Below are 13,457 nucleotides of genomic sequence, written 5' to 3' on the forward strand. Positions count from 1 at the left end.
TCTGGTTAGACGGTTCCGTGCTCGGCAACGCCGTTTGAATAATAATTAAGACAAAAAGCCTCGGCAAAAGAAAGAGCCATGAAATAGACAGCTCAGGTGGACTTTAGTCCACTCACAATGAATATCCAAACATGGATTATTTATTCCCAAACGTCAAGCTTCTGCGTCTTCAAACCGACTTTTTGATTCTTCGCTCTCTTTTCTTCTACGAGATCAATACGACTCCCTCATAGTTTGAAAAAGTGGGCTTTTTGATTAATTGACAATAATCTTTTCTTTTAACAAAAGCCACACCATCAAAAACAGCAAATACATCAAAATAACTTGGGGGGGGAAAAGCACTTAATTTATAAGCATTCAGACATAGACTTAGAAAGCTGTTCCTATTGACCCATTGTTGAGGGGAGATGTTCGATCTTCAGCGTTACGTTCCGTCTGGTGACTGGAGTCCTTTTGTGTTCCTTTTTGAAGAGAAAAGCAAAATCAATGGTGAAAATGTTTCACATTATTCATTTTTGAGACTCAATCGAAGTGCAGCAATTTCTCCATGTAATTATGACCAATCCACCTTCTTGAATTGCACATCTCCTCCAGCCCATCACATGTGTGTAAGCAAGCAGTAAAAGTGGGGAAATTGATTGTCCTCTTTCGCGACTCTCACAATCTTCAAAAACTAAACGAAATGTGCTGATCAATCCAGTCGACGACAGTCCACCTCTGTTCAAAGTCTGCAGTTTCACAATGGAGACCTGACGCTTCTGGATCCATAAGTAATGACCAACTTGGCAGACGGGGCATTGATCGCCGGCCGGTTGTAGATGCAACAGCAATCATTTCGCAGGGAAAAAATGGAGCCGAACTGGCTGTCGTAAATGGAGAGACGACCTGCTTTAACGTGACAACTTTACTTTTTAATTTACTCAAGTAGAGACCGGACTGAATTATCTGAGATGTGGTTTGATTTTGTTTTATTGCACCCAAATGTCCTTTAGAGTCCCTTTTACACTCCAATGAAGAACATTTTCCAACATAATAACATAAAAACATGTCAGAAACCAGAGGGAAGAATATTCAACCATCAGCCTTGTGGCTGAGGAGGAGACGTGTCTCCTCTAAACTTAACTGCGTCCCATATAATTCAGGATCAGGAATCACGAATCAGGAAACATTTATTGCCAAAATATGTCCTACATGCAAGGAATTTGAAGAAAAGTGGTAACAATACCTCCAGCTCAAGCCGATACAATAGTAACGTACATACACGTTATTGGAGACATTATAATAATAATCTATTGAATTATCATAGAAGTAAGGAAACACGAGGGGACACTGATTGTGTTGCAGAATAAATACTTTATATTGATACTTTAGATGCATTTTGATTTTGAATGACATTTATTTAGTATTATTTGTACAAGCCATTTCTTTTCAAACAATTGGTATTTTTAACAGAGTGCGTCACGCCTTGCGTGTAACATCACATACGTGATGTGGACGTGGGTGACGCCAGCAGTGCTCTGCTCTCATCTAATAATCCTCCTCGCTCCAGTGCGATTTCCACACGACATGTGACATAAGGCGCTTCTCACAACGCTGGAGTGACAAGACGACAGAAACGTGAGAATTTAATGTTAACTGAAAGCTTCTCCCGAATGTGGAAATCTCGCGGCGATACTCCATATTCTGCCCCCCCTCCCCCGACTCCTCTCACTGTGTGATTGTGGGGAACCGTGTCGCCCTGGGGTCTGACTGCCTCAGTTATCAGCCCAGGTGATGGAGAGCAGGGAGCACCGTTCCTCCACAGAGGGCACCCGCAGACCCACAATGTCTTGTTTGCCAGAGCTGTGTACATTTTGTATTTGAAAGAGCAAGCAAGTCAATGAATCTCGATAATGCGAGAGCCGGGCCACATAACTCACGTTGATAGTCCTTACATTGTGCCAAGAGGCGATAAATCTGCTCCGAGAGACATGAATATGCAGTGGCAGTCAGTCTGGCTTCTTCTTGCTCGCATGCACACTGATGCACAGTTTATTCCTCTCCCCCATTCCAAACAGAAAAATAAAACCAATGAGCCGCAGCACCGTCTCATCAACAGTATTCTATTAAGCACAAAGAAATGTAGCAGCGCGTTTTCAGAATATGCTTTAAAACGGCAAATCATTAATGTGAAACATGTGTTATGTTGGTGTATTAGAAATAGTCTAGAACAATCTATAATCGTCACATGAGTTTAGATTATTTTCTATATATTCTAACTGCTATTAAACATTTCTATATCTAAAAGGGATCAAGCAACCAGAGCATATTTTTTAAAGAGCTAAAATTGATTTCAGCCTGTTTATGATCCTCCACGTTATTTGTTTTAGGTCAAATGCATCATTAACTTACTGCAATCTGTGCCATAAAAAAGGTAATTCAGTACTTGCAGCTGCTTTGCCTCCTCTGTGTTAACATATAGAGAGCTATAGCAGCTCTCACTGTGTCATTGTATGCAACCTGCTGCTTGTATTTGAGAGCTCTTTGCAAAGCATGAGAAATGAGCAGCAAGTAGGCTTTAATGTACTTGATGCAGACTGAATGTCTCAAATAACTGTGATAATAAACCTGCTTTGTCAATGTCCCCATCCTCATCTGACACTTATTTCCCTCATGCTAATAATTCACAAAGCGGGCGGGGGGGTTTCCTACTCGCTAGTTTGAGGCAAAGCAAATCCATTTTAGGGCAGTAAATTAGAAACAGATCTGCATCCAACCCCAAACCCAATACCTCACAATATAAAAGATGTTTTTTGTATTAAATATAAAGTATTCATAACATGATGCAAGTAGAAGAGCGGGTCATTATTCGGACCCGTCTGAAATAGTCCTTGGACATGGTTGACAGGTGTGCGTAACGACGCGTGCCTCTAGTGGCACCGCGGAAGGAGGGTCCTCAGACGCACGCGGGCGCGCGGCTTTCTGCTGTGTCTTTCCACTCAGCTCCAACTAGGTTTCCTTTTCTTTTTACAACGAACACCGCGTGACAAAGAGCTCTTTTGTACTGATTTGGACGCCCTTCAGCCGGCAGCCTCGTGCCGTCGCTGCGCACAACCGGAGAGGAGCACCGCGCAGCGGCTTCCCCGCCTTCTCAACGCGCACCATCCGCCACGGGAAGACTGGAGTGATTGAAGAACTTTCATATTCCTCAGCACTCATCGTGAGACGCTTTTCTTTTCTCCGTTTGTTGCTTTCGGATGACAGAATCGTTCGAGGCGACCCAAAGTTCCGCAGGCGCAGTCCTCCTCCTCCTCCTCCCCCTCCTCATCTTCCTCCTCCTCCTCCTCCTCCACGGCGCGTTGCGGGAGTCCGGCTCGGCTGTTGCCGTGGTACTCGCCAGCAGACAGACAGCATCCGGCGGTCGGAGGGGACACAGAGACTGGCACGGGGGAGACTGTAGCCGATCCGCCTTTGAGGGGCTGCGGGCTTCATCCGAATCCACCGGCCGTCAGAAAAAAACACACAAACCTGAAGAATGTTGCGCCAAGTACAATGAGCGCCAATTCATCGGAGACGCCACAAACCCGCCGCACGCCGCGTCGAATCCAGCTTTGATGAGCGATTCTGAGGCGTCTTTGGAATTTTTAAAAAAGTGGATCTCACGACTTTTACAACCATGAGAAACACTTGTCCGTCTCCCCGGAGCGCGGTTTGGGAATACTGGACCTTGCTGATCGCGTGTCTCTTTCGGATTCACTACTCCGACGCGATGCCTCATGTCATTCGTATCGGTGAGTGTTCTAGATTTGCACGCGCGCGCGCGCACACGGGCACACGCACACGCGGGCCCGGTGTTGAAAGTTTGTCCTCATATATTCGGCTCATTTCGGCCTCTCCGTGCCGTCACAGAGGCACCGGGGTGTTTTTTTTTGTGGGGGGGGGTAAAGGTCTTTAATGTCACGTTGAACGAGGTGCAGCCAGCATGCAACAAGAGAGTGTAGTGCCTCTCTGCAGAGAGAGAGGGAGAGCATGCCTTGACACGCTGTGCGTTAGTGTGACCTCTGTGCACTCTGCTTAGTCTGTGCCATCCATGTTGAGTCACTGGCTGAAACCAGGTTTGTTGCCATGCATTCTGCAGGTCGTGTTTGGCTCTTCACAAGTGTGTTAAAAACAGCAGCATCACAGTAAGAGATAGAAAGTTTCAAACTATTTGACAATTGAATCAGCGGCGAGCAGTTTGATCCACTCATATTTCAGATGTCATCCCGTGACAGCCAACAGGAGCGCACAAAAACATGTGTTCAAAGTTGCATCCTGGGCGTCGCGTGCACACACACACACACACACGCACGCACGCGCACACACACACACACGCCCCAACGGGAGGGTCTGGTGTTGTCTTCTCTTCACCCACCGAGGAACAATGTGAGAATCGTCATCCGGAGGCTGGTCGACGCGATGAAACATTTTGCGCCGCCAAGAGACGGGAGCAGAATGAAGATCAATAATGTTTTTTTCGTCGTGAGGCGAATCGTTTTTGATATTTGGCGGAGTGCCACGCAGGACAATTACTCAGAATGCCATTGGCCCACATTAACATACCACCACAACAGACTGGGAGCGAGAACAGCTTAATGGCACGGGGCTCTTTGTCTTCGGCTTATAAATGATGGGTGAAAGTGGATGAACGTTATACAAATGCATATTTCATACCGCAGCACTCTAAGAGACTCTCCTTTGTGACATATTGGAAAAAAAATCGCCAACATCCCGTCACTGAGCCGCGTCCATTCAAATGAAAGTGACTTTAATGGGCTTTAGCGTTGCTGTATTCACAACCCGGCGTGCCCGGCGTCCAGTCCTCTCTACACTTGATGTATTTCAGCGCGGGACACGCAGAACGAAGTGCAAGGCAGTAGAATAATGCCCGGCGCCGAGCCTCGTATGCGGCCCAGGAACCCCCCCCCCTGTGACTGCCTGCTGCCCTCCGAGGGGTCGAGGCTCCTGTGACATCGCCCTGCGTGGACTCTGGGGATGAATCCTTAAAGCTACTGATCTGAAAATCATTTGGCCAAAAGGCCGTTATCTTTCCTTTTCTTTTTCTTGTTTTGACAGTGGCGGCATCTCACGCGAAGAGCAGAGATGACAGGCGTTGTTTTTAAAAATGTCAAAGTACTGAGACAAATCCACCTTGAAATGTGCTACAGTCGCACTATTGCTTTTTATAGAATCTATCAATGCTGGCGGTGCAGCCGCAGTTTGTTTTTTTTGTGTTCCTGAGGTTGTATTTTTTGACAAGGTTGCTGAATTTGCCTCAATGCCAACGAAAAAAAAAAGGATCTTTTGATCCTTTGAAGCCGAGTCGCTACCTAAATGGCCATGCGTGTGCATCCATTTCATTTCATCAGATAGTATTCTACACAATCGCAATTCAAACAATTAAACCACGTCTGTTTTAATAAGAGCGGGAGACGCAGAGGTGCGTTCACCACACGCGCCATGTGTGTTTTATCGCAGCCGTTTTTCTCAGAGAGGACGTTAGTATTCACAGTCTGTTGATCCCTTTGTGGATGAGTGCTTTTCTGAGGGCGTGTTTGTGTAGTGGCCCCCCCCCCCCCTTTTTTTTTGTTGCTATAATTTGGTTCTCTGTGTGCTTATGTGTGTGTGTGTGTGTGTGTGTGTGAGCTCTGTGTCGCAGTCACCCCTCTAAAACCAACAGAGGGCTCCCTCATACACCGGCGCTGGTTACCGAGTCAAACGGACCGGGGAGCGTCATGGAGGTGGGTGGCGGCGCTCTCTGTCTGCGACGTGGTTTCGGTGGCCCGCTCCCAGTGCACCATCTGGGTAATGGTGGGCATCCGAGGTAGAGTTGTTGCCGTCGATTTTAGTGCTTTTTGCAGTGCGGTGCTCTAAGTTGAGGCCAGATGGTCGCTCCGTCTTGTTCCTGCAGCCTCTGTTTGTTGGTGGGAATAAAAGACGGCTCCTCTTGTATTTGTCCACTTACACGCTGTGCTTCTCTTTAGACTCCCTCCGTCGCGTTTGGGGGTCTTTTATTTTTTTTCCCCAAAAGAAAAACAGCAACCTCATTATCCGTTTCGGGTGGATCATGCAACGTTATAACAAAGACGACACGGCTGCAGGATGACATTTTTCTCCCAGAAGGTAGCATGTGTCTGTCAATAATTTGTTTGTTTGTACAAAGACAGCCGACTCAGTAGCGTAATTTTGAACATGTTTTGTGCTTCGCTCTGCACCCGGTGAGCAGCCTTCTACTCATCAGATTGGGATCGACCAATTCGGATGACATGAAAACGCATCAATACGTCTTTTATTAAAACTTACATTCATAACAGATTATTACACATTGTCTCTTCCAACTGTGGGTTGAAAGAGCTAATTTATCATTTAGTGTCTCTTTTCTCTCTCAGTGAGGTTATTCACTGTCTGACAGGGATTTATTGTATAATCAATTACTTTATCTACCTAATACTTAAGGCACTTAATCAGTGCCAGTTAATCAATCTCCCTCATGATTACGTGTAGATTTCATTTCCTTTGCTCCTCGCTGTGCCCTCTGCAACACCTGGTCACGTGCACGTTTCCTGTAGCCTCCCTAAAACGTCTTGGCAGGCGCGACTGCAGACTTAATTATCGTGTACAGCTTTAACATTTAAATGTAAGCTGACACACGTGCAGCCCTTGAAGCGGCGCGGCCACTCACCGGCCTCGGCGGGATAAACCCGCGTCCGCGGTCACCACTTTGGTTGAAGTCTGCAAACACGGGAGCCACTTCAGAGGCTCGTCTTTATCCCTGCGCCGGCAGCTGAGAGGGGCCGAGCAGTTTTCATGTTATTAACTCTTTAAGCGAGCCGCAGAGTGCCCTCTCCACTCGGCGAGATCCCCACGCCCGCAAACGTCTCATCTGAAATGACTCAGGCGTCTCTCAGGAGAAAAAAAAGCCGTAATGGTACTTTGCAAATGTACTTTAAACAAAGTGAAACCCAAAGGGGCGCTTGTTTTGAGGATCGCTCACAGGAGGACGGCAGAGAGAGGGAAGAGGAGGACAGTGAAACACAAAGAAAGAGGAAGAACAATGAGGTGTTGCATCGAAAGTTGTATCAAATAAAGATGGCCATCAGCTGCTGAGTGGAAATGAATATTTCATTTTCATCTAAATTTGATCTCCCCCTTGACACACAGAGAGGAAGCAGGGAGAAGCCTGCTGGTAAAGGCTCGGGGGGCCGGGGGGAGTCGTCGTGGTGAATATGAACAAAGGCTGGTAGAGGTCACAGAAGAGTTGGATACAGGAGGGGGGGGGGGGGGGGGTGGATGGGGTGCGGGGGGGGGCGTCTTTGATGTGTGATTCCATTATCTGTTAGCCGAGGCAGAGATTGAAGCGGGAGGAACACAACAGTTGTTTTACACACTCCCCTTCGTCCACTTGTATAAACATCAACTGGACTGAAGCAGCCGCCTGTTTTCTGCTGCTGCATGTGCATCTCACCTTCCACACACACACACACACACACACACACACGCACACACACTCCGTCCACAACATTTTCCAAAACATATGTCTGGTCTCACTGGGCCTCTTGTACACAATCCAATCCTATTCTCTCTGTCAGCACACTCACGGCTCATCATTAGCTTCAATCTCGCTGATGGGAAACGGCAGATGTTCGTTTTGTTGAGCGGAGGGCCCGTCACCGAGCGCGCTCTCTTCTGTAATTGCTTATGATCCGGTTTAGACGTATTTAGAAAGGGACGTTCTACTTCCACAAACAAATATGTGCTGCAGGCTTTCTGCGGTGTGTCTTTTTCCGAAGCGCAATTCCAAGTCGAACTGTGCTGAATTTAAAGTGTGTTCATGTCTAACGCAGGCTGAAATAAATGCGCAGTGATCTAAAAATGTGCCCGTAATGTGTCTAATCACTAACGCTAACAAGGATTAATTGCATCAAGGCAGCGCAGGTACGTGGGTTCTTGTTCAGTCACACATAATAACGATCATCCAGTAATCCCGGCCACCGGGGGCTAATAGAGCGGATCTGCATACCGGTAAAATAATCCTGTGCACAGCAGGGCCCCATCCAGCCTCAGCCAGTTTAGCCTAGCCGCTGCTAACGCACCAGATGGTGTTTTTACACCGTACTACAAAGAGGGTGCTCTGCAGCGAAAGGCCTGCTGCAAGCATATGCTTGTGATGCCACTGACATAAATATGACGTAGTCAGAAAAAAAAGAGGGAAATCGTTTCCGTCATATTTAACGCGAGGAATTCATGGAAAAACATAACTAGTTAATTTCTTTATTTAATTAGGGCTGCACAGGTCGTGTTACTGAGTGCCGACCAGATACAGATACAGATCACCGTGTGAGAATGACTGCAGCTGTTTTTTAATCTGTCGTCAACATCAGGCTTTACTTAAACATTGCTGTTCTAAATCAACATGTAACAAATACATTCATTTTTAATTGTTATTTATTAAAAGAGATTAATAAGCAACTTGTTATTATATTGAAGTGGGGTGGAACTTTTTAATGGAGTGCCGAATTGGTCAATCTACATACAATAATTACAATTCTGTTATATATATTCTGTATAATGAATATAGATTGGCAACATAGAGAGGAATTGAGCCCAAACCAGCCAGCTGGCCAATATCTAAAATATAAAGTAAACAGAAGGGCCTTCAAACAATCCAAGAAACACAATACCCGACGGCGAGGACGTCAAACTAAAATGCACAGAACAAAAGTCACACAAAAGTGTGTCTCTGCGTTTGATAACGACTCCTACGTGATAGAATACATTAAAAGGGGCCAAATCCAATTATATGTTCCTGTGTAAAAAGTAGGAAAATTCGTCATTTTTGTGAAGCAACCCTTTACATGTCGCGGACACCGTCCATCAGAAAACAGCATTCTAAATCGGTTTGGTCCACAATCTGCCCGTTACCCCCTCACCCACCCTCACCCACCTTCACCCCCCTGCAGGGACTCAACGTCATCTCAGCAGGACGGGAGCTTTTTTTGGATTTGACAGCGTTTCGAAAATTCACGGCGTGTCGACGTTTGGCCATTTCCCTGTGAATGTTCAGTACCAAGGCAATGAATCAAATGTCACGCTCCAGCCATTTGTCTTTATTACGTGCCCTTGTCCTCTCGGCTTGACTCTGCCGTCTCAGCGTCCTCGGAGCTCTGCTGCACAAGGCGAATAACGCGGAAAGCGGTTTGAACCGAGCCGGATCCCTTCGCTCTCGGGGGTCCGTGCTAAGCGAGAGAACTTAGCCAGATCAGATCATCATATGTGTGCACTTTACTACACACATAGTAAACGGTTGGATGGTTGCATAGACGAAGCTGAGGGACTCATATTGAACCTTTTTTGATCGATTTTAAAAACCCGCCACGTCGCAACCGCTTGCCGCCTTTTTGTGCGGATCAAAACGCAGCTTTGTTCACCGGAGCGGCGTTAGCTTCGCTTTCCCTGCCTGCGTCGTCCTTTATCTATTCCCGACCCGGTCACCTGCGACACCTGCGGTCCACACTGTTACTCACCTGCACGGCAATAACAAGACCTCTTCCCCCGCCCGCGGCCTCGAAGCAGTCGGGAAATGGCGGCGGACGTAATCGGAGGTCTGAATCCTATTTAACTCGGGCGAAGGACGACGAATTGGAGGATGACACTGTTTCATTCTGCCCTTTTAATCAAGCTCTCATTGTTATAAATGTCAGGTCTTGGTTGTGTGATTCCCTCAAATTGCTGTTCCGTGACGGTGGGGAGATGTGAGTGTGTGTGCGCGCTCGGGAGAGACGGAGGGTGTGTGAGTGTGTCCGTGACAAGGGGACGTATAAGGGGAGCTGGCGTCGGATCCCCGGAGCGTCGGGTTGGAGCAGGAGTTACTAATCAACTGTGAGGGAGTCGGCAGGAGAAGACTCACCCTCTGTTTCCCCCCCAGAGAGAGCGAGAGAGAGAGAGACGCAACAGATAAGACAAACCTCTTCAGGCCCACAGCACTACAAATAAATGGCTACCACCCAAAATATCAGGGAGGGGCAGCAGAGATATTTCCTGCACATTCTTCCTTGCACATCTTCTTCTTTTTTCTTTTTTTTTTCTCTCCTCCTCGTCTCTTTTTATTACGGCAGTAACAATTGTGAGGACGGCCACAGGACGTGCATAGGACCCGGCGGTTACCTCTCTACCCCCCCCCCCCCCAACCCCCCGCTGATGGATAGCCGGGAGGTTGGAAGCCAATGTCAATTAAGTTAACACAGCCAATACCCAGAAGGTTTCACTCAGCACTCGTGCAATGTAGGCTGGACTCTCCCGTCTGCGGATCTTCTGTCCAACGTGCCCCCCCCCCCCCCCCCCCCCCCACACCACCTCATCCCCCCTCCTGGAGACCCGAGTGGTTAACCGCACAGAGCCCCCCCCGCGTGACCCGAGCGCCAGACTGCGTCGGACCAGCCTCAGATGTGTGGAACGAGACGCAGAAGATGACCATTGACAAGGGGAGGAAGGGGGGAGGAAGAGGGGCAGGAGGGGGGGGGGGGGGTGATGCTCTCACAGTAACCAAGCAGAAAGGGATTATAGCGTGTGATTAGACCATTATCGAAGCAGCGGTTATCTTTTTAGTCGGATCAATTTTCTATCACTGAGAGTTAATGAACATTTTGGCCTCTGATTGTTTTGTTTCTAAATCACGTTTTCTAGTCTCAAGTGCTAAACGGTTCAATAGCTACTCTTTTCTCACAATTTGGGAATTTGTTGTAGCTCACAATCATTGTAATGTTGTTGTACTATATGTGCTTTATATACATATGTTATGTACGTACGTCTCCTCCTACGTTAGCTGAGCAAAATGAGAAAACCGAACTCCCGAGTGGTGTTTAAACTCATCCAGAGCAGGAAAATTCATATTGTGAAAGCTGGTTATGCTCCTAATTGGTTTTCACTTTATAAGAGTGAAAATAATAACATGGAATTTCCCCCACGACAAAATAGGAAGCAATCAGCAAGTATTATCTGGTTTGATGAGAAGGATCAGTTGAAGTAATGCTGCAATAATCAGATGCAAATTTAATGAGACATCTGCAGTATATTAAGGTGACTTTTTTTTTTGGTAAAGCAAACAATTGCAATTTCTTCTTGCCTTCCGCTTCAGTAAAACATCACCACGAATAGAATGTGTTTGTCTGCTGTAACATACAGATGATTTATTGTGTGTAACAGTAGCTTCCTCTCTGCATAGATATGCTGAATATAGTGTTATCACCCCGTAGATGTAAAACAAAGCTTTCTGAATGCGAAAACAAGGGGAAACAAGAGCACTTCACTGTAATTACATGTCTAGAGTCTCAAATCTATTAGGAAAATTTAGAGCGCAACACAGTTTAGAAATGTCAATATTCTAAATGTCTTTAAAGGTCAAATAGAAATGTCAAAATCTTTAAGTAAGTGGAAGCAAGGTGTCTAAAATAAAACTATAGTGAAGCTATTATATTCCTGAAAAACATTTCTGTACTACGTTTTATTGCACATTTTAACTCCAGCATAATTTACAGTAAAAAGTACCACCAACAATGCGGCTCGTGCTTTTTTGCTGCAGACTTTCCTCATAGAGTGCATTTCCAATTCCACCAAGGAGCTTTTGTTAGCCTGATTGGTACTTGGAGGAATTTACAACCATCAGAACATTGACCACATTTAAAATAATTGGCATCACGCTGGCATCCCAGAATTAATGCTTGGTTAATGTCCTGCCTAGTCTCCCCGTGCGCTGTTCACATATGGATCGGCTGTCTGCCAGAGAGGTAATTACTTCAAATGTGGTTAGGACCATTCCTCTGCTAGGTCTGCAGTACTGCAATATGCAGCAGCACAAGGAGCAATTTCTTAGTGAAGCGATTTGAACCAGGCCACAATTATGAGTTAGCCAACAGAAAAGCAAATATTTAGTCATTAATTCCTTACATGTATATAATTGTTTGTATTTAAATAATCATAAACTGAATAATCAGTCACTCCACAAGACATCTTGAAACCAACATCTTTTTTGCATTTTCTACATAAATAAAGAATATAATTAAATTAATTGTCAAAGAAAATCTAAACCTTCAAAAGGTTGTTGATTTATCGACTTTGTTTTGAGCAAACATACCCACTGTAATCATTTTTGACATTTTAAAGACCAAACAATAATTCAAGAAAAAAAATATATTAATCAATAACTAAAATAGCCACCAGCTAAAGCCCAAAATGAAATGTTCAGTAATGGTAAAGCTCATTGATGACTTGGGGCCTTAATGCAAATTTAAAGTAGATCCAGATTCCACCACAAAGACCAGAAAATATTACATCGTCAGACTTCAGCAGCATTGTTAGATGAGCTGTGTCCTCTGTACCCGGCGTGGTGGAGCTTCAACCACACGAGAAGAGGATGTTCAAAGAGGGAGGGATGTGATCCTCTCTCCCTCTGTCTGGGCCTTCAGGAGGCCAAGCGAGAATCAGCAGGGTTTGTGATCTGGATTTCAAGTCTTTAATGACGGCTGGCTCGGGCTCTTGCCTAAGCATTGGACGACGGTAGGAGATGACAGAATTAACCTGGTGTGTGTCTTTGTGTGTGTGTGTGTGTGTGTGCTTTTTGGAGTGCAGCCTATTATGTGCAGGGGGGCCTCCTCAGTCCCTGTCAAACGTAATACATTGGACAGGAGGAGGTATTACCTCCAATTACGTGCTGTGATGCATCTGTGAAGTCTGGCCACCGTTAAGCTTTCGGGAGACTTTTGTCTGTTCATGAATTCATTCCTGCTTCACATTATACATTTCATGGGGACGGAAGAGGAGCCTCCTCTTGGACGTTTCATGTCTTCTTCCTTTATTACCCATCTTCCTTTCCTTAAAAAAAAAAAGAAATAGCCATTTATTTGAAGTCATGTTCTTCTAAGAGGGTAAAAGATGAGGGGTTTTTTTGGGGTGTGGAAGGGAGGGGGGGGGGGGGGGGTATTCAATTTCTTCCTTTCTAACCACACAGAAGATGTGGCTCTAACATGTGCTCATTGTGTTAATCCCTTGTCTGGGTAAAATGAAAACTCCCTTCCGTCGCCTTTCTTGACCCGTACACCCCCCCCTCGCCCCCCTCGTCTCCTCCATGCACTGCATTACAAGACTTACATTTCAATTTGCAAGCCCAATCACTGGGGTCTTCTGTGCTGCTGGTTGGAAAGCAATTGTCCCTCATTCAGCCTGTTCCCCTCATGTTTCCGATCAATTCGTGATTATTTGAAGGTGTTAAATGGCTTAAATTAACTGCATGCAGAACCAAAACTTCTTTCTTTTTCTTTTTTCCCCCACTTCATTTGATTGCGCCCCCACAGCCACCTTTCCCTCCATCCAGTGCTTCCCTGGTCATCTGTGCACCTTGATTTGAGAAACGAAGGTAGGTGGTGGCAATAACGGCACATGGAAAT

At 45.9% G+C, this 13,457-nt stretch overlaps 1 protein-coding gene across 2 annotated transcripts in view; it reads left to right on the plus strand.

Annotated features, from left to right (window-relative positions):
• The first annotated feature begins 1,158 nt into the window (after positions 1-1,158).
• Positions 1,159-13,457, plus strand: part of grik3 (glutamate ionotropic receptor kainate type subunit 3) — a 73,027-nt gene continuing 60,728 nt past the window's right edge. Inside the window, exon 1 of one of the 2 annotated variants that reach the window (XM_078094485.1) lies at positions 1,159-3,770. In XM_078094485.1, coding sequence (XP_077950611.1) covers positions 3,656-3,770 — 115 coding nt within the window. In that variant the 5' untranslated portion in view covers positions 1,159-3,655. The remainder of the gene's footprint in view (positions 3,771-13,457) is intronic. The other variant, XM_078094486.1, reaches the window with a different exon arrangement.

This window comes from Gasterosteus aculeatus, chromosome 20 (assembly GCF_964276395.1).
Source record: "Gasterosteus aculeatus chromosome 20, fGasAcu3.hap1.1, whole genome shotgun sequence".
Lineage (NCBI taxonomy): Eukaryota > Metazoa > Chordata > Actinopteri > Perciformes > Gasterosteidae > Gasterosteus > Gasterosteus aculeatus.